Source organism: Orycteropus afer, unplaced genomic scaffold (assembly GCF_000298275.1).
Source record: "Orycteropus afer afer isolate SDZICR_OR568_19922 unplaced genomic scaffold, OryAfe1.0 scaffold00013, whole genome shotgun sequence".
In the NCBI taxonomy this organism is placed as follows: Eukaryota; Metazoa; Chordata; class Mammalia; order Tubulidentata; family Orycteropodidae; genus Orycteropus; species Orycteropus afer.
Window position 1 is genome coordinate 1,957,908 of NW_006921600.1, and position 22,457 is coordinate 1,980,364.

The following is a 22,457-nucleotide window of genomic DNA, read 5'->3' on the forward strand; positions in this document are numbered from 1 at the left end:
CGATGATGGGCTCAAGTATAGCAGGGATCATAGAGCTGGCACGGGATCAGGCAGTGTTTCGCTCTGCTGTGCATGGGGTTGCTAAGATTTGGAAATGACTTGATGGCACCTAACAACACCAACAATGCCTAGGATATCAATCTTTATGAGTTCCATCTCAGTTTTGACAACTTCCAATTTTCCTAGATGCATACTTCGTACATTCCATGTTCTATTATTAATGGATATTTGCAATTGTTTCCCCTCAATTTGAGTTGTGCCACATCAGCAAATGGAGGTCTCAAAAGCTTTACCCCATCCATATCAGTAAGTTTGGTCCTACTCTGATGTTGCAGCTCTTTACTAGTCGTATTTTGAAAGCCTTCTGACCTAAGGGGCTCATCCTCCTGCACTGTATCAGATAATGTTTCTGGGCTATTCACAAAGTTGTGCGGTCATGTATCAGACAGTGTTTCTTTGCTATTCATAAGTTTTTCCCTACCCATTCTTTGAGAAATGGATGGCCTCTTTTTTCTCCCCAGTCTGTCTCAGTCCGTAAGCTGCATTGAAACCTATGCACCATGTGCAACCCTGCTGGCACTTGAAACACTGGTGGCACAGCCTCAAGCCTCACAGCAACACACAAGCCACAATACTATGACAAAATGACAGACAAGTTTATCTCTCTTAGCTGTTCAAAACCTCTCTGCCCTCCCCTTACCTGTATCCCTGGCGCTGTTCTGCTCTGTTGTCACTTCTGACTCCTCTTCCCCCCCCCCACTCTCCTGGCTGGTGGTGGTGGGGCTTGGGTCCCTCCCTCCCCTTACCTGGATGCCTGGCTGCTGCTCTTCTCTGTTGTCACCTCTGGCTTCTTTTTCCCATGGTTTCCTGACTGGCGGGGGTGGAGAGATTAGGACTCTCATACACTGCTAGTGAGACTATGAAGTGTTACAACCACTGTGGAAAGCAGTATGGTGATTCCTTAGAAACCTGGTATTGGAGAGACCATTTGACCCAGAAATCCCATTACTAGGCTTATATCCTAGAGAGGTGAGAGCCAGAACAGGAACAGATATATGCACACATGTTCATCGCAGTACTACTTACAATAGAAAAAGATGGAAACAACCTATGTGCCCATCAATGGAAGAGTGGATGATACATACTATGGTACATGCACACAATGGGATGCTATGCAGCACAAAAGAATAATGTAGAGTCTTCAAAACACCACATAACATGGATGAACTTGGAGGACATCATGCTAAGTGAAATAAGTTAATCACAGAAGGATAAATATAATATTAGTTCATTGTTGTGGAGGGTCAAGGAAAGGTTTATATATGGAGGGAAACTCTTTGTTGGTTACCAGGGATGGGAGGGGAAAGGAGTGGACAGTGAAAAGATAAATAAATAAATAAAATGCATTGACCCATGTCACTTTAGTTTTGTGTATTTCACTGTACATAAATTACTTTTCAATAAAATGTGGTCTTAAACAAATATGACTGAGGAAGAGCTGCCTCAGAGTAGAGCCAACATTAATGATATGGATAGAGTAAAGCTGTCAGGACCTCCATATGCTGATGTGGCATGACTCAAGATGAGAAGGAACAGCCACAAACATCCATTAATAATCAGAACATGGAATGTATGATGTATGAATCTAGGAAAATTGGAAGTTGTCAAAAATGAAATGGAATGCATAAAGATTGATATCCTAGGTATTAGAGAACTGAAACATACCAGTTTGGGCCATTTTGAATCAGTCGATCATTTGATCTACTATGCTGGGAATGACAAGTTGAAGAGGAGTGGCATGGCTTTCATCATCACAAAGAAAGTATCAAAATATATCCTGAAGTATAATGCTGTCAGTGATAGAATAATAGCCATATGCCTACAAAGAAGACCACTTAATATTACTATTATTCAAATTTATACAATAGCCACCAAAGCCAAAGATGAGAAATTGAAGTTGTTTACCAACTTTTGCAGTCTGAAATTGACCAAACATGCAATCAAGATGTGTTCATTATCAGTGGTGACTGGAATACAGAAGTTGGAAACAAAGAAGAATCACCAGTAGTTGGAAAATACAGCCTTGATGATAGAAATGAAGTTGGAGATTGCATAATAGAATTTTGCAAGACCAATGACTTATTCATTGCAAATACCCTTTTTCAACAACACAAATGGTGGCTATACACATCACCTTTTCGAGATGGAGTACACACCAATAAGATTGACTACATCTGTGGCAAGAGGGGATGGAGAAACTTGATATCTTCAGCCAAAACAAGGCCAGGAGCTGACTGTGGAACAGACCATCAACAGCTCATATGCAAGTTCAACTTGAAGCTGAAGAAAATTAAAACAGGTCCACGAGAGCCAAAATATGACCTTGATTTTATCTCTCCTGAATTTAGAGACAATCTATAAAGTAGATTTGATGCACTGAACACCAATGACCAAAACCAGAGAATTGTGGGATGACACCAAGAATATCATCCATACAAACGGTCATTAAAAAGACAGGAAATGAAGAAAATGGATGTCAGAGAGACTCTGAAACTTCCCTTGAATGAAGAGTAGCTAAAGAGAATGGAAGAAATGACAAGATAAAAGATCTAAACAGATTTCAAAGTGCAGCTTGAGAAGACAAAGTCAATTATTATAATGAAATATGCAAAGACCTAGAATTAGAAAAACAAAAGGGAAGAACATGCTTGGCTTTACTCAAGCTGAAAGAACTGAGAAAAATATTTAAGCCTAGAGTTGCAATATTGGAAGATTCTATGGACAAAATATTGAATGATGCAGGAAACATCAAAAGAAGATGGAAGGAATTCACAGAATCACTGTACTAAAAAGAATTAGTCAATGTCCATCCATTTCAGGAGGTGAAATATGATCAAGAAACAATGTTATTGAAGGAAGAAGTCAAAGCTGCACTGAAGGAATAGGCAACAAACAAGGCTTAGGATTTGACAGAATACCTACTGAGATGTTTCAACAAATGGATGCCCGCCCCACTGGAAGCACTCACTCCGTTATGCCAAGAGATTTGGAAGACAGCTATCTGGCCAACTGACTGGAGGAGTTCCAAATTTATACTCATTCCAAAGAAAGGTGATCCCACAAAATGTGGAAATTATCAAACAACATCATTAATATCACACGCAAGTTAATATCTTACTGAAGATGATTCAAAAATAGTTTCAGCTGTATGTTGACAGAGAACTTCCAGAAATGCAAACTGGATTCAGAAGAGGACATGGAATGAGGGATATCACTGCTGATGTCAGATGGATCCTGGCTGAAAGCAAAGCATACCAGAAAGATGTTTACTTGTGCTTTATTCACTGTGCAAAGGCATTCAATTGTGTAGATCATAACAAATTACGGATAACACTGACAAGAATGGGAATTCCAGAACACTTAATTGTGCTCATGAGGAACCTGCACATAGACCAGGAGGCCATCGTTTGAACAGAACAAGGGGATACTGCATGATTTAAAATCAGGAATGGAGTGTCTCAAGGACATATTATTTCACCGTACTTAGTCAATCTGTATACTAAGCAAATAATCTGAGAGTTGGACTATATGAAGAAGAACATGGCATCTGGATTGGTGGAAGACTCATTAACAACCTGAGATATGAAGATGACACAACTTTGCTTGCTGAAAGTGAGGATGACTTGAAGTACTTACTGATGAAGATTGAAGACTACAATCTGCAGCATGCAATATAAAGAAAATAAAAATCCTCACAACTGGACCAATAAGCAGCATCACAATAAATAAAGGAAAGATTGAAGTTGTCAAAGACTTCATATTACTTGGCTCTACAATCAACACCAATGGAAGCAATAGTCAAGATACCAGACTATGTATTGCATTGGGCAAATCTGCTGCAAAAGACTTCTTTCAAGTGAGGAAGAGCAAAAATATCTACTTGAAGACAAAGGTGCACCTAACCCAAGCCATGGTATTTTCAATTGCCTCGTATGCATATGAGAGCTCGACAGTGCATAAGGAAGACTGAAGAAGATTTGATGCTTTTGAGTTGTGGTATTGGCAAAGAATACTGAGAGTAGCATGGACTGCTAGAAGAACTAACATATATATCCTAGAAGTGCAGCCAGAATGCTCCTTGGAACCGAGAATTGCCAGACTTCATCTCACCTAGTTTGGTCAGAAAGGAGAAGGATATAATGCTTGGTATAATGGAGGGTCAACAAAAAAGGGGAAAGCCCTCAACAAGGTGTATTGACACAGTGGCTGCAACAATGGCTCGGGTATAGCAAGGATTGTAAGGCAGACACAGGACTGGGAAGTGTTTTGTTCTGTGGTACTTAAGGTCACTATGAGTTGGAGATGACTTGACGGCACCTAACAACAATAACAATACATGATTTTATAATTTACCAGACTATTTACATGTATCTATTATGAAATATAAGGTGCTCTAGTGGTGCAGTTGTTTAATTGTATGGGTGCTAAACAAAAGATCAGGGGTTCGAACCCACCAGCTGCTCCACTGGAAAAAGATTAGGCAATCTGCTACCCATAAAGATCTGTTGTTGTTGTTGTTATGTGCCGTCGAGTTGGACCCGACTCATAGCGACCCCTCCTTGGGTTTCTGAGGCAGTATCACTCCGGAAGTAGATTGCCCCATCTTCCTTCTGAGGAGTGGCTGGTGGGTTTGAACCGCCATCCTTCTGGTTAACAGTCAAGTGCCTTAGGCACTATGCTACCAGAGCTCCTACAGCCTTTAAAACTCTCTGGGGAAACTCCACCCCATCCTATAGTGTTGCTATGAGTTGGAATAGACTCAGTGGCAGTGGGTTTGTTTTGGGTTATTATGAAAAGCACAAATTTGATCATGTCACTTCCCTCTTTAAAAGAGAAGTCCAAGACAATATTCTTAGAATAGCATTCAGACTCTTTGATGTGGCCTACAATGTCTTGTCTTAGCATGGCCCTTGCCATATCTGGATTTATTCTAAGTCAATCCCTTCATCATGTTCCATGTACCAAGCTTAGTAAAATTTTACATGTTATGCCCTAATCATGCACAAGTTCTGGGCTCAGCTTCTGGTACTCTTAGAGTATATCTACACCCTAACTTCCCACAGCTTCCCACTTCTACCCTGGGGTACACCAGCCACTTTTACCTTAGGTGTCTTCTGTGCTTCCATGGTGCCCTACCATCTTACCATTGCATTCATAAAATAGCTTATGTAACAAAGAGGAAAATAAAATGCAATGTGCATTAAAACATTACCTATATACTTGCAGTTCTGACATAATGGAGTAAAGTTATCTTTCTCCCTTAAACTTCCATAAAACAACAAAGCCATTAAAAAATATAAAAGAAAACTCTATCATCAGGAAAATTAGGAAAGACTTGCAGAAATATATGTAAAGAAGAGCCACTAACAATAGTGAAAATTTGAGCAGGAATAGAGAGGTTATGGAGAGAACATGTCTAAAGATGCAAATTTCAGACAGAGCCAGCCTACTGCAGAATTCTTAAAGTAGATGGCATATTTGAGGAGAAAATTCAGCAACACTTTTCTTGCTCAGAAGGACAAGATTGCAGAGTAAGGCTTGCCTGGGGAAGATTATCTGAACTACCCAAAAGAGGGACAGGTAACATAGGGCTAAATGAAGAAATGTCATCGTTGCCACTGATCTCTAGGAAGGGAGTCTATAAGGGAAAAACAGTCCTATAGCTGCCAACTATTGTCAATTTAAGACAAGCATTAAAACAAAACAAAATAAAAAAATTAAGCCAAAACTTGAAAGTATTATGCTGAGTAAATTAAATAAATCACAAAGGACAAATATTGTATTATCTCACTCATATGAAATGACAAGAACAGGAAAATATATGGAGATGAAAAGTGTATTCATTATTGGTTACCAGGGGTGGGAGAGAGAAGAAGAGGAGGAACCATTGTTTGGGAAGCAGCAAGTTTCTGTTTATAGTAATAGAAAATTTGGCAGTGACAAAGAGTAGTAACTGCACAACATGATTAATGTAATTGATATCACTAAGTTGCATACCTGAAAAATGTTAGATTGGCAAATGTGTTATATTTATTTATTTATTTATTTTTACAACAAAAAAAGGCTAAGCTAGTCTATGTACAGAGACACAAAGCACAGTTATACTTTGAGCTAAGGAGACCTACTACCACAAAGCACTGGCCCTTCCCAACATTGTCTGTCTAAAATACACAATTCCAAAATAAATGGTAATAATTATAAAGAAATTACACATAATCCATTAATAATTATCCCAAGGAAAAAATATTGCATAAAGGATCAGGAAAAAATAAAATAAATTATTGAGGAAAACATACCCCTGAAATATGTGGCTACATTTAAAAAGAAAATCATCACCAGGTATATACCATGAAATAAAAGAAAATCTAGTGCAAAAATCAACTTCCTCTTAAAATGAGTGTCAGGAGTAAAGATCCAGAGGCTTAGGAAAGAAGAGAAATATGATAATGGAAATAAATGAAAATAAGTAAGGTGCTTTTCAGTGGGCTGAATGCCTGCTGCACCTATACCCAACTCCAAATACGTGGAGCCACTAGATAAAATATAAGAAAATAACCTTGAATATTTAACAAAATTCAAACCCAAAAAACAATATTGATACAATAGAAGTAGAAGATCAATGTTAGAGAGTTCAATGAGAGGTAAAGTCAAGTCACGTAAAGGTTATCAGGAACAAATTAAGGCTGTTCCATTGGCCCTTGAATTTCACTGTCCACAGGAAGGAAAGGCCCAAAGAGAATAAGATTGGACAAATTCCAGCTACCACTGGCTAAGTAGTATCTCAGTTGCTTGGGTTATGTGAATAGAGAAAGATTTTTGTATAAAAAAATCAGAAACTCAGGCCTGTGTCATATGCAGATGTACCATCTAAAATTCCACTACCAACATGGTGTTATGTACTATAGCCTAAACACTTATAACCACCACAAAAAAAATGTCCTTGAAACAGTGAAACTCATGGGGATGGCAGAAGAAACTGAATTGCAGCAGTATTTCCATAGTCCCAGATACATCGGTCTCCAACAGAGTGGTCTATATGACCTCATGGTTAAAACTTATAAAGTATAAGAAAATAAGCTATCATGAGAGAGTTAACCCAAAACCAAATTCACTGCCATCAAGTCAATTCAACTCATAGTGACCCTTCCTTGGGTTTTCGAGTCAGTATCTCTACAGAGGTAGATTGCCCAATCTTCCTTTAGAAAGTAGCAAAATAAAAGAAAACATATAAAAATAGGAATACTTTTATTCTAAGAACTACAAATAAGAGCATTTGGAAAATGCTTTAAATCTAAACAAAACCCTTTGCTATCGAGTTGATTCCAACTTATTGTGACTCTGTGTGACAGAGCCAGAACTAAGCTGTAATCTTTACAGAAGCAGATTGCCGGGTTTTTGTTCTTCAGCACCATTGGATTGGTTCAAACTGTCAATTTAGCAGCCAAATGCAAACAATTTGCACTACTCAGGGATCTAGTATGTTGAAAATATTTAAAGATAAACTGGAAAATAAAAACTAAAAGACGAGGACATATGAAAAATGGAAAGAGAATGGGTTTTTCAAAATAGCACAAGAAAACTTTAAATGTATAATCATTGCAATTAAAAATTCAATGGATAAATTTAACAGAAAACAGTAACTGAACATGATTAATCTTGAAAACATGCTCAGTGAAATAAGTCAATTGCAAAAGGATAAATACTGTATGAGTTGACTTATATGAAATAATCAAATACATGTTGTTGCTGTTGTTGTTGTTATGTGCTGTCAAGTCAGACCCAACTCACTGCAACCCCTCCTTGGGTTTCTGAGGCAGTATCACTACAGAATCAGATTGCCCAACCTTCCTTCCAAGAACATACATAGAAGAATATTTATTGTAGCTCTACTTATGACAGCAAAAGATAAGAAATAATTTAATTATCCTTCACTAGAAGACTGGCTGAATTAATTATGATTTATACATAAAATGGAATGCTTCTCAAAAAAAAAAAAAGAAAGAAACTCTTTAAGCACTAACATGGAACAATATTCAAGCTATTATTTATAAGTATGAAAAACCAAGGTAGAGAAGGGTGTGCATGCTATATGTGCATTTATTTAAATGGAGGATAGATAATAAAGATGCTCATATATAAATCGAATACCACTAGAAATATACATGTATTTATTTGCTTCAGATAAGTTGAATTCTAGTCGGCAAGAGAATGAGAAGAAAGGGAGTGCTAGGAGTAAGTAAAATGTTGTTGTTGTTATCTGCCGTCGAGATGGCCCCAACTCATAGGTCCCTAAAAATATTAAGAACACACTCACTATCAGGGTTGTGAAAGTGCAAGGATGGCACATGCATCACCTTGATCATGAGTGCCTCCTTAAATTTTGCACCTCATCCTAATCCAGCCCTGCTCATAATATTACCTTTCTCTTGCCTATTCTCCTAGCTATTTCTCCCTGATGAGCTCAAGTTTGTCAGCTGGAAGATAGAAAGCCCATCTCTAGAACTTTAAATTTCTCAGGCAGATATTAAACAGCAGTCCCCTAAGTGTTTCAGAATTTTCCAATCTCTCCCATTGACTGAATTCCTAAACTTTTGCTGCTTTTTCCAAAGAATCATCTTAATAAATTCTCTATACTTAACCTCCAAAGACTAGATGCTTTTATATTCACAACATATGTGAGGAATTTGAGCTGGGAAATTAGTTTTTACATATTTGTGTTATATATCACTTTAGGGTTTCAGAGAAAGTTTCTATTTTAACAATTTATTGCCAATTATAAGGAGCTCTGGTGGTGAAGTGGTTAAGGCATTTGGCTGCTAATCAAAAGGTCTGTGGTTTGAACTCACCAGCTGCTCCATAGGAGAATGATAAAGCACTCTGCTTCCATAAAGACTCACAGCCTTGGAAACCCGATGGGCCAGTTCTACTCTGTCCTATAGTGTTGCTATGAGTCAAAATCGACTCAATGGCAGTGGGTTTATTGCCGATTATTCTCTGTAGCTCATAGAATTTTCTGAGTAATAAATGTGGAAATATTTTCAACAGTAAAACTACTGTATAAATGACATCTATTATTAATTACTGTGGTTAGGTGCCTTTGAATCGATTTCAACTCAAAGTGACCCTATATGACAGAGCAGAACTGTCCCATAGGTTTTCCAGGATATAATTTTTACGGAAACAGATCACCAAGTCTTTTCTCCAGCAGAGCCACTGGGTGGATTTGAACCACTAAGCATATGGATAGTAGCCAAGCACTTAGCCGTTTTGCCAGCAGGGATCCTTACTATTAATTACTGTTTCCTTTTAATCTGAATGAATTATCAGCACATGTTCACCTATCTTATTAGAATGGGGTATATCACAAGAGAAAGCAAAAACAATTAACTTTTAAGGTGATATGAAAATATAATACATATAGCTTAGAAGAAGCTGACTGAATAGTGATACAATACCTTTACTTTGCATAAAGACATCATTTGATAGCCTGAATCCATGAGATATCTTGTGTTTAACAAAGTAACTAACAGTAAAAAGGAAACTCTTAATATTTCATGTTATTTTCTTTCAATAATTCTTGCTATTGAACATGTTTCTGAATATACAATTGAGGTCCATAAAAATTAAGGTTTCATTTATAGAAAATTTTACAGATAAATTCATCTCATAATGACATAATTTTACTGGAACTGAACTATTTGGGATAGGACAAAGATAGGGCTATCACATATATAAATAGTTGACTTTACTGTGAAGAGTAAAACAATATAACAGAATGAGTTTTTAAAGATAAATAGCATTGCAAATCTAAACGTTACCAATAAATTTCTGCCTAAAATATAACTGAGTTTTAGAAAGCATTTCTAACTACAGTAATACTCAACATATATTGACTAATCTTTGTAAAATTTTCTCTCATCTACTACTCACCTGACTGCATCATTAGCCTCTGACACAGCTCTCAAATATTCCTTCAAATAATAATAATTAAAGAAATATTTCCGAATCCTATAGCCTCGCCATCGTCTCTGAATCTATTGATGTAAATAAAAAGATACAACAGTTCATTAAATATGTTTAATGAAAACACTATCATTTATTCAAAATCAAGATGATAACTCATATCAAAAAAAGTATCTTGTGCCTTTTCACTAATATTATATTATTTGCTAACGTAGGTATTACTCATAGATCTATTATAAAATATTGCAAAGATAAAAACATACTTATAAGTTATAATTTACTTTAAAACATTTGCAATTATAAAATACTGAACTCTGCTATTGAGAAATTAAAAAGTTGCTTTAAAAATCCTATCACTTCCACTTCCTGAACAAATTAATGTTATTATAACCTAATAATTTAAGGATGGTACTCAAGTCTCAATGAAATTAGCATAAAGTATTTAATGGGCTTTTGTAATTCAGTGGTTTTAAAACCTTTAAACAAAATGCTATCTTGTATCTTAATCATGACATTTTAATACATCTTTAACAATAACAACAATAATAATAATACCTAACATTTCTTGAGTTCTTATTTTGTGCCAGACACTATTTTAAAAGTTTTACTTGTACTTACTCATTTAATCTTTATAACAATCCTATGAGATAAGTACCTTTATTACCTGATTCATAGATGAGAAAACTGCTTAAAAGAGAAATTACATTAATTTTCCTATAACCATATGGATCCAGAATCAAATTAAGGCTTCAGAGAAACCCATTATCCTTAACAATACAACACCAAACTGAGAACAAAAGAGAAATTTAATTTTCAGCGAACATAATTTTTATCAAAAATGTTTTTATATTTCCTACTGAAATACTGACATTCGAATAGTTTTATTTTTCCAGAACAAACAATCACTGGCTTTTTTAGGATAGGAGGAGTTTTCAGGGGTATAAGAAACAAAGTGGACTTCTGGATATCTTATGAAACATCAGTAATCATGAGAATCATTCAATCTCCTTAATCCCTAACTATCTTTGCTAATACAACTAAATCTATGATAAAGTTAAAAACAAAAATGATAATGCAAAGAACTTTGTGGTAAATGAAAAACAAAACACCTGAATGTTGTTAAAAAACAAAAACCAAAAATTCGCTGCCATCGAGTTGATTCTGACTCATAGCGACCCACTTTGGGTTTCTGAGGCAGTAAAACTTTACGGAAGTAGAATGCCCAATCTTCCTTCCACGGAGTGGCTGGTGGGTTTGAACTGCCAATCTTCTGGTTAGCAGTCAAACGCCTTAAGCACTATGTCACCAGAGCTCCTTGAATGTTGTTAAAGGAGTAGAAAAGAAGAAACAGCAAAAATTGAAAAATATTAATTCAGCCATGCATAAAGATTTACATAATTTCCTAAAGTTTTATAGTAGTTTATACACATTTATGAAAGATTCACATGTGAATGATTCTTCTTTTAGGATATGAAGTCCTCCCTATTTTAGCACAGTTCTGTAGGCTAAACTTCTTCTCTAAACATACTTGTTTTTTTCCAATGAGAAAGGGTAATATAGAGACTTAAACTTGGTCCCCTGGGTTTTATCCCTAAAGCCTAATAAGCCCGGTTAACTAAAAGAGGTTTAGTTGAAAATTTTTATGGGTTGAATGATGGATCGATAAAGAATGAATGAGAGAAATGTTTTCCTTGAATCATGATCTTTAATTTTTCTCTGTTTTGAAATATGGCTAGTCCAGAGATATTTACAATCATTTTACAGTCTGAGATATTAAATGTTAAGATTATGAGGATATATTTCAGACAACCTCCCAGTAAGAGAATTGCTAAAATAATTGGAGGTATCATGCAATACAGCTTATAAGAACAATTAAATCAGAGGTAGTAATTACAGAAAATAAAACCAAGCAGTAGAGCAAACTAATGTAACATGAAGTCATAGAACATGTTTTACAAAATATTTCTCAAGTCATCTTATTTTGGAAATTGATTGTTTAAACTGAAAAATTAAAATTAAATTTTCTAAAATTGTACAGTTTAGAAACCCTCTCTCCCTCCCCAGTGTGACCAAAATCATATTATGGCTGACAAAGAGAAAGAATTCATAGAAACCATTTACCTAATGAAAAAGAATAATCAATTTGAATATATATACATATATAAATTACATATGCAAATAAGTATTTTCATGGTTTATCTAATTTAATCATTACAGCATCATTCTGAGGTAGGGACTATTATTAGCCTCATTTGATAGAAGAGGAAATTGATGCTAGAGAGGTTAAATAATTGCCTAAGATCACATACTGCTTGGATTGCTTTTAATGTTTCAGCATAATTTTACTGCATATACAGTAATGATTTTATTAAGGAAGTGAACACTTGTAAACACATTTACTGACAGAAAATCCATCATCAGGGATAAAAGTGACTCAGGAAGCACAGGAAAATATTAGGGTATCAACTAACATCAAGGGAGCGACTACTGATCACATGAAAATATTATTAAATTCTAAATAAAACAAGATCCAATATTGTTGTTGTTATTGTTATGTGCCCTCGAGTTGGACCCTACTCATAGCGACCCCTCCTTGGGTTTCCGAGGCAGTATCACTAGGGAAGTAGAATATAGAAACATAAAACATAAAAGATGCTTGCTGGAGTAGTAAGAAGAAAAAAGAGAAGATGGTGATGTAGAATAAATAATATGAAGGATCAAAAACTGAAATTGGTTGAAAAATATGTGCTAACATAGGAAAAGCTCTCTGTACTTGGGAGAAAAAAAAAAAAAAAAAAGCCAATGAGATGGGCTCTTTCCCTCTCCAAATCCAGCAACTGCTAGAAGCACCACCAACCACACTCACAGAGGATAAAATTGGTGTGTTCTTAGGTAACTTCCTTAACACACTGCCCGTCCAGTCAGATCCGACTCACAGAGACCCCTCCTTAGGTTTCCCAGGTGGTATCACTACGGAAGTACATTGCCTAACCTTCCTTGCGAGGAGTGGCTGGTGTGTTTGAACCGCCGGCCACTATTCTTGTTAGCAGTTAAATGCCTTAGGCACCCTTGAAATTTACCCAAAAGCAAGTTAAAATGCCTTTCCAAGACCAATTCTCTTATTCACAATTGATTATTAAAGAGTATAATAATTAAATGATAGTTAAATTAAGACTAAGTCACATTAAATCAATCAATCTTTAAGTGGCTTTTTTTTAGAGATAAGTAGGTTAAAAAAAAAAAAAAAAGACCTGGAAGACAAACACTGAGCATTTGAGTAGTTAGAGAGGCTGCAATCCAGTTAGGTGGAGGATATAAAATTTATTGAGCTCCAGGTATTATAGTAACAGCTTTAATTCTCACAATAGCCTTGTGAAGAGGGCACAAACTCCAGATCAAAAAGGAAGATGAAACAGGTTAATTTGTTCAAGGTCACAACAGTAAAGTACTAAGTGGCGGTCAGGTTACATACCTAAGTCTGTCTTACTCCAATGCCAAGATTTTTTTCATTAAAACATCTTAAGTATTTATGCTATAAAATATGTGCATATATATTTGTGTGTATGCCTTCTTTAATTTAAAAGACACCATTTTCTTACATTATAGGAAGCAAAATTTAATGAATTGTTGATTGATATAAAGTATAATATGGCTGGATTTCTACTTTAGTTTTTGTTATAGTAACAAATGACATCTGGAATTTTGCCTAAATTTCCTGTTAGTATTCCAGTACTAGGAGCTCTGGTAGCATAGTGCCTAAGGCATTTGGCTGCTAACCAGGAGGCTGGAGGTTCCAATACTAGTTAAACTTTTAATTTGAACAACAACAAAAAAAGAACTTCAAAAGACAGAGCACATTTTGATAAATAACATTTCTTCTTAATGCCAAGGTGAATTGGTTACTACTTTCCCTCCCTCCCAAAAAAAAAAAAAAAAACCTCTAAAAAAAAAAAAAAAAAAAAAAAAAAAAAGGGCTAGTATTCACGTCCTTCAAGGTAATTAGAAACTTTCAGAAGTGATTGGTATAAAACAATTATTGTCATTGATTAGCTCTGAATAGATAATTTTAAACAAAGTCATTGTCTGCTCAGCAGATTACAGCTTGTTAACAGGCAAGTTCTAAATGACCTCTTATGCTAGTCAAATCAATGATGCATATTCCTCATTAAGTAACATCAAAATGTAAGTGGTCTTATAAATAACGTTTATTTTAAGCACTAAAACAAATGGCAAAACCTTGACGTATCAAAAGCCATCTGCTCATAGAAAAAGATCTGTTGGGCTTACTTTTATTCCTGTAAATTCATAGTGAACTTAATGCCACCAAAAGAGCAAAAAGAGAAAAGGATAACGTCTTCAAACCTAAAATTAACTTAAAATGAAGACATGGAAAATAGTCATTGATGATAATCCACCCAGCATTAATTCTCTAAATATATATGAGACCAGAGAAATAGAACCCAGTTATTCAGAATGATACTCTTATTTACTCTAACGTTCAACATTCCAGGAATCTATAAAATGAGCTTAGAGAAAGGGTTTACTCAATGTTCAAAGTAGGAAGTTAAATAGCTAGTAATTATAATGCAGGTTTTAATTCTAGATGTCACTGGAGTGCTATGCCAAAATCACATAGATATATATGAATGAAAATCTTGATTAACTAGGTATTTTAGCAGAGATTCTGGATCATTAATCCATATGTGGTGTCTTCTCTTCAATGTTTTGTTTCCCCACTCTGTCCTACTTTATACTTCTCTATTAATTTATTTAATCATTTCACAATGATATTGGTGCTACAATTTGCTGGAGCAGAGAGGGAATATTATTTCGTCTGGTGATGAAACATTTAAACACCTATTCATCATCAGGCAAAAGTTTGGGTTGTCTAAAGACAACCTCTCTTGTTCCTTGGGCTCATATTTTAGGGTAATTTTTTTTCCCCTGCCAGATTGTTAGGTGGTGAAAAAGGGGTTAGGGAAACTACAGAGGAAAGAAGATAAACAAGAGGACCAGATTCAAAAGACTTTTCCAAAATCTTTATAACCAAAGACCATGGATTGACATCTTCAAATATTCAGATATAGTATTAGAGATTTTGACAACTACACTCCAATTCAGGTAATTAAAAAAAAAGAACAAAAACAAAAGAATTGATTCAAAATTACATACATAAATGAAAGATTTGAGAACCACCCAAATCACTCCCCAAAAGCATGCTAAATTCTAGGACTTCGTTAGAAATTAGAAGTTGTCCTAGAATAAGTGGTTCTTAAATCATACAAATTAACTGGGAATTAAATAAGATATTTTAATGTAGTGTTTGTACATATTTACTATAAATTCTCTACTTATTTTAGAGAACTTAGACTCCATTGCTACAAATTGCCATCAAGATGGACCATTGTACATTTTCTATTATGATTTATTTATTGTCACAGCTATGATTTTTGTTTGAGGCTGAGTCCTTGGTCAGGATCACAACCTTTAATCATATTTCCATTTCTCTGAGAAAATGCTGTTTTATGACAAATTTGAGAAGCAAAAGTGAGAATTGCCTAAAATTAAATGTTACTGTGGTAAATTAAACCTTTCCAGAAATATTTGTAGCTACTCCCATCAAGAGGTAAAGTCTACTTTGCCTCCCTTGACTCTAAACTGGCCTTATGCCTTGCTTCACTTGATAGAAGGTGATGCAAGCAACACTGTATAACTTAAAAGACTAGGCCGTTAGAGGTTATGCAGTTTTGCTCTTACTTTCTTGTCATCCTAAGATGGTGATTGCAAGCCTATGCTAGCCTTCTTGAAAATGAAAGATTATGTGTACAGCAAGGTTCCAATCCAAAATCCAGTTCCAACAGCTAGACAAGTGGATGTGGCCATTTTGGACCATCCACTTCCTTCTGAGCTGCTGGCTGACTAGTACCATATGCTTGAGCCTAGACAAGACCAGTAGACTTTCCCATATAAGTCCAGTCCAAACAACCAATCTACAGACATGACTATTAAATATTTGTTATTTTAAACTACTAACATTTGGGATAATTTATTAATTTATTATGTACCAACTAGACAATACCTATATTATGTTTAGCAAAGAGTTTGCCAAGAAAGTGTTTGTTCCAAATTAGCTATATTTCTCATTAATGTTTTATGAATCATGTTATCATTTCCTTAGTTGTTATTGTTTTATATTTATTAAATACTTGTGCCGTTCCTCTTTTTTATTTTGATGTAAAAGATTATTATTTTTCTTTGAGGTTACCCTGTGATTTACAATTCTCTTCCCAAATTCAGAACAGTCTGTGCTGTCTCACAATTGTCTTGACTTTCTCACCATTTGGAAGTTCTGTACCTACACTATTTACTTCCTCTTTTTAGTTTGTAGTTGTCCTCATTTACCAATCGAAGTCTATGATTTCCTGTTTATGGCCCTGTAAGCTTATTTTACTTTGGATGCTTCTATCCAAATAGGTTGGTTTCTGGGTTAAGTCGTCATGTGTGTTAATCATCAGTTATTGTCTGCTGCTGTTGGTTCTATGTCTGAACGACTCCCTTTAGCATCTCTTGTAAGGCTGGTCTGGTTTTAACAAATTATTTCTGTTTATTTCCAAATGTCCTAATTTCACCATCACATTTGAGGGACAATTTTGCTGGGTATATAATTCTTGGCTGGAAACTTTCTTCTTTCAGGGTTTTATTTATATCATCCATTGCCTTCTTGCTTCCATGTTGTTGTTGTTGTTGTTATATGCCATGAGAGCTTAGTCTTATTGGTTGCCCTTTGTAGGTAACTTCTCATTTTTCCCATGCTGCTTTCAGGATTCTTTCTTTGTTTTCGCTTTGGTGAGTTTGATTATGATGTGTCTTGGTGATTTTCTTTTGGCATCTATCCTGTTTGAGGTTCGTTGAAATTCTTGATTGGATATCTTCTCATATTTCATCATACGAGAGAAATTCTCTTCCAAAAAATCTTCAACAGTTTTCTCTGTGGTTTTATTTGTCTCTTCTTGTTATGGAATTCCAATCACATGTAAGTTATTCCTCTTTATGGTATCCCACATGAATCTTAGGTTTTCTTCATTTTGCTTTGATCTTTTTTTGTGACTGATCCCTTAACAAAGAGGTATTGAGGTTTTTGTTTTCAATCTCACTAATTCTTTCTTCAATTGATATGGTTCTACTCCTATGCCCATTCAACTATCTATTTCTGAAATCTTAGTATTAATCTTCTGGATTTCTATTTGTTGTCTCTGTATCATCTTTAATTTTTCATTTCTTTTGGCAGTTTGTTCTTGTATTGTTTTCCTAAACTGTTCCAGAGTCTTGTCTGTATTTTCCTTGATCTGTTTATCAATTCACTCAAGGTTTATCAATCCACTGAAGGTTTAATGAAGTATTAAACATAATACTTTTGAATTTATTATCAGGAAGATCCAATGCTGCTTCTTCCTCAGGGAAGTTTTCTGGATCTGTACCCTGGTCTGTTGTTTGTAGTGCTTTAGCTTGCTTCTTTGTATGGACTAGGATGGTCAGTTGTCTCTCAGACATTGTGATGTCATCGCATTTATATTTAATTAGTATCTTGGTGTGATTCATACAAGATTTTGGTTTTTTCCTTTATATATATATATATTTGTGTGTGCAGAGTACTGTGCTCCTCTATTCATTAATTGTTAGCACTTAGGCACTCACCACCTGTCTGCTGGTGGGTGTGATAGAGTATGAGAGTGTGTGCACAGATCTCTTAGTTGTTCATGAAGAGCAGTTGAGGGTGAGTTGGGTTGGTATTGGCTGCTGTCTATCATTGGTTAGTTGGTGCAGAAGCAAGTGGTGGCCCTCATTCAGTGCGTGGGGCTGCAATAAGTGTAGGCATGGTTGGGTTGTATGAGCAGGGTTGCTGCCTCTGACTCAGTGAGACAGAAAAACAATTTTAAAAACCACCAAAAAAAAAATAATAAAATGAGAGAATGAAAAAGATAATCCACATAAACAAACAGGAATGATCACACACACACACACACACACACACACACAAAAGGCAACAAATGAGAAGAAAAATTTTTTAAAAAATGACAAAAAAAAAAAAGAGGAAATAAAACATACTATCTGAGAAGCAGGAATAAGGAAGAAGAGCAAAGGTAAACAGATAATAAAGAAAAAATGAGAAAACTGTAAAAAAGAAAAAAAAGTAATGGGAAGAACCAAAAGAAAATAAATAATAAAGAAGGGAACAAGGAAAATGAAAGAGAAAAAAAGGGGAGGGGGGAGAAAAAAATAAAAAGGAAAAAAGAAGGAAGAAAAAATAATTTAAAAACAACAAAGAAAAACAAAATTGGGGGGCAGGGCAGGGTACCCACACTCTATCAGGGTAAAGACTGGGGTAGAATTCCTGCTGGTTGAGAAGTTGGGTGGATGTGGGTGATAGCCACACCTCCATTCATCAAGAGGATGTGGGCTGCAAGAGTAACAAAAGGAATACTGCACCTTGCTAGTTGTCAGCCTCCAGCACAGTTACCTGTGCTGTCCCCCACAAGTGAAGCATATCCTTAGGCTATTGCCAGGATCAGAACACCACTTGAAAATATTTAAATATTAATATTAAAATGGCTGCACCCTTAGGATAGCCAACAGTCCACAGTTCTGTTTGTCTCCTTATTTGTAGTTTTCCTTCCTAGTCATCAGCCACAAGTGCAGTTCCCATGCAGTCACTGGCAGCGCAAATTCATAGGTTGCTGCCTGGATCAGAATACCACTTGTGAATATTCAAATTGACCATGACATCAGGACCGCCAACAGTCTGCAACTCCATCTGTCTCCTTATCCGCTATTTTCATTCAGGTTCTTCTACTGGGGAAAAAAAAAAAAAAAACTCACTGCCATCAAGTTGAACCAGACTCATAGTGATGCCCTTTGGGTTTCAGAGGCAGTAAATCTTTACATGAGTACATTGCTCCATCTTCCTTCCACAGAGTGACTGGTGGGCTTGAACCACCAACCTTCTGGTTAGCAGCCAAATGCCTTAGGCACCATGCTACCAGAGCCCTTTATTTATTCTTCTGTTGTTGTTGTTGTTATATGCTGTCAAGTCGGCCCCAACTCATAGCGACCCCTCCTTGGGTTGCCGAGGCAGTATCATCACTACAGAAGTAGATTGCCCAACCTTCCTTCCAAGAGTGGCTGCTGGGTTTGAACCGCCAGCCTTCTGGTTAGTAGTCAAGTGCCTTAGGCATTTTGTTCTTCTACTAGTTGGTATTTGATCCACTTCTTTATCTTCCCCTTCAAAGCTCAGGGTTCCAGGATTATCTTCTGCCTGTTTCAACTAGTTTCTCATTTCTTTGTTGCAGAGGGTCTATGAAACTTGCCTGCCTATTTCACCATATTGCTGGAAGTCTCCCTATATTTCTCACTAATGTTTTAAAGCCACTAAAAAGTCAAAGAAAGAAAAAAGAAACGTCTTTCAACTCATGCCACGTGTCAACAAATCCTCTGCTACTCAATGCTATTATCTCTGTAATTCATTGGTTTGCTCTTCAATGCAACTACTATCTTATCACAAGTGATTTCAAGCTCTTTATAAATAACCCATTATACAGCTCACAGTATCACAAATGCCTTGATTTTTCTTAATTTCAATGATCTTTACTTGAATACCATTTTGAACTTATTCTCTACCAATCCTTTGTTTCTTTTATCAGTTCCTTGAGCACTTATTCTAAATCTCCCACACTTTTTCACAAGAGGTAAACCTAATTCCCTCCTCACTGATTTAGCCAATTAATTATGTTCTAAATAAAAATAAAGGGGCTCTGGTGGCATAGTGCCTAAGGCATCTGACTGCTAACCAGATTGGTGGTTCAAACCCACTCCATGGAAGGAAGACTGGGCAATCTACTTCCATACAGATTTACCACCTCAGAAACCCAAAAGGGGTCACTATGAGTTGGAATCAACTCAATAGCAGTGAGTTTGGTTTTTGGGGGTTTGGTTTGGAGATAAAAATAAAGTTATAGATTTCCACAAGTTCTAGCTCATACCTTCTTCATTTATAAACTGAAATCCAAATCTGAGATCAATGTGAAGAATTGCTTGATGGAGGATAATACTTTCTGCAAAAGATGTAGTGGTTACTTGTTTAAGAAGATCAGGAGTAAAGAAGATGGGTTAATTCTAGGGTGACTCTTCAGTTTCTGGCTTGGCATCTAAGATAATGTCGAAAATAATAAAGAAAGCAGTATTTGGATAGGAAGTCATGTCCATCCCTCGTTTGCCTTAATCTCTTTTCTTACCTTCCCTTCTTCCTTATATTATTCTTTTACTTATTCTTCCCTCCTTCTTTTAAATTTTTCATATTCTAACTTTTATAGCAGACATTTACTTGTGTTTTATTGATTATGGAAAATCATTTAATTGTGTGGATCATAACAAATCATGGATAACATTGAGAAGAGTGGGAATTCCAGAACACTAAATTATGCTCACAAGGAACCTCTACATAGACCAGGAGGCTGTCATTCAAACAGAACAGGGGGTTATTGCAAGGTTTAAAATCAGGAAGGGAGTGTGCCAGGGTTGTACCTTTCACTTACTCAATCTGTATGCTGAACAAACATTCCAAGAACTGGACAACATGAAGAAGAACACGGCATCAGGATTAGAAGAAGACTCATTAACAACTTGTGATATGCAGATGACACAACCTTCTTTGCTGAAAGTGAAGATGATTTGATGCACTTACTGATGAAGATTAAAGACTACAGTCTGCAGTGCGGTTTCAACATAAAGAAAATGAAAAGCCTAACAACTGGACCAAAAAGCAGCATAATGATAAATGGAGAAGACTGAAGTTGTCCAAGATTTCATATTACTTGGATCTATAATCAACACCAGTGAAACAGCAGTCAAGAAATCAGACGTTGTATTGCACTGGACAAATCTACTGCAAAAGACCTCTTTAAAGTGCTGAAGAGCAAAGATATCTCTTTAAAGACTGTTGTTGTTGTTGTTTGCCGTCGAGTTGGCCCCGACTCATAGCGACCCCTCCTTGGGTTTCTGAGGCAGTATCACTACGGAAGTAGGATTGCCCAACCTTCCTTCCGAGGAGTGGCTGGTGGGTAAAGGTGCACCTAACCCAAGCCATAGGAGCTCTGGTGGTGTAGTGCCTAAGGCATTTGACTGCTGACCAGAAAGCTGGAGTTCAAACCCATCAGCTACTCCTCGGAAGGAAGGTTGGGCAATCTACTTCCATAGTCACCTTGGAAACCCAAGGAGGGGTCACTATCAGTAGGATGTGACTCGACAGCAGTGAGTTTGGTTTGGGTTTGGAACTTAAGCCATGGTATTTTCAATAGCCTCATATGCACGTGAAAGCTGAACATTGACTAAGAATGACCAAAGAAGAGTTGATGCTTTTGAATTGTAATGTTGGCAAAAAATACTGAAAGTACCATGGACTTCCAGAAGAATGAACAAATTGATCCTGGAAGAAGCACAGCCAGAATGCTCCTTAGAAGTGAGAATGGCCAGACTTCGTCTCACCTACTTTGGTCATGTTGTCAGAAGGGACCATTCCTTGGAGAAGGATATCATGCTTGATAAAGTGAAGGGTCTGAAAAATAGGGAAAGACCCCCCAACAAAATGGATTAACACAGTGGCTCCAACTATGGCTTCAGGTATAGCAAGGATCAAGAGGCTGGCAAAGGACTGAGCAGTGTTTCATTCTGTTGTACATAAGGGGCGCTGTGAGTCAGATCCAACTCAATAGCACCTAATAACAACAACAACAAATTTCATAGCATTTATCATCCTCTATTATAGTTACCAAAGAGCTCTGGTGGTGTAGGGGTTAAGGCATTTGGCTGCTAACCAGAAGATCAGTGGTTTGAATCCATCAGCTGCTCTGCAGAAGAAAAATGAGACATCTGCTTCCATAAAGATTCACAGCCTTGGAAACCCAGTGGGGGTCAGTACAAGCCAGAATCAACTCAATGGCAGTGTGTTTTATTATTATTATTACTCCTCTTCTAAATGCTTAGCTCATTTAGGGCAGGAGCTATGTCTTATTTGTTTTGCATTCTCAGAACCTAACAGCTCTGGTAGCGTTAGTGCCCAAGGCACTTGACTGCTAACCAGAAGGCTGGCAGTTCAAACCCACCAGCACCTCCTTGGAAGGAAGGTCGGGCAATCTACTTCCATAGTGATACTGCCTCGGCAACCCAAGGAGGGGTTGCTATGAGTCGGGTCTGACTCGATGGCAAATAACAACAACATAATGTCTAGTGTATCAGAGTTATTCAGTATATTTTTCCTGGATTAATTTTCTATCTATCTCTCAATCTCTCTTTTTGGCTATCTCATCTTGGATTACTCTAAACATAAATCTTTACTTCATATTATTATAAATATGGAAATATGATTATAAATAGTTTATATA

At 36.3% G+C, this 22,457-nt stretch overlaps 1 protein-coding gene across 1 annotated transcript in view; it reads right to left on the reverse strand.

Moving 5' to 3' along the window:
* Positions 1-22,457, reverse strand: part of SPATA17 (spermatogenesis associated 17) — a 446,526-nt gene that overhangs the window by 346,844 nt on the left and 77,225 nt on the right. Inside the window, exon 5 of the mRNA XM_007952483.1 lies at positions 9,991-10,094. Coding sequence (XP_007950674.1) covers positions 9,991-10,094 — 104 coding nt within the window. The remainder of the gene's footprint in view (positions 1-9,990; positions 10,095-22,457) is intronic.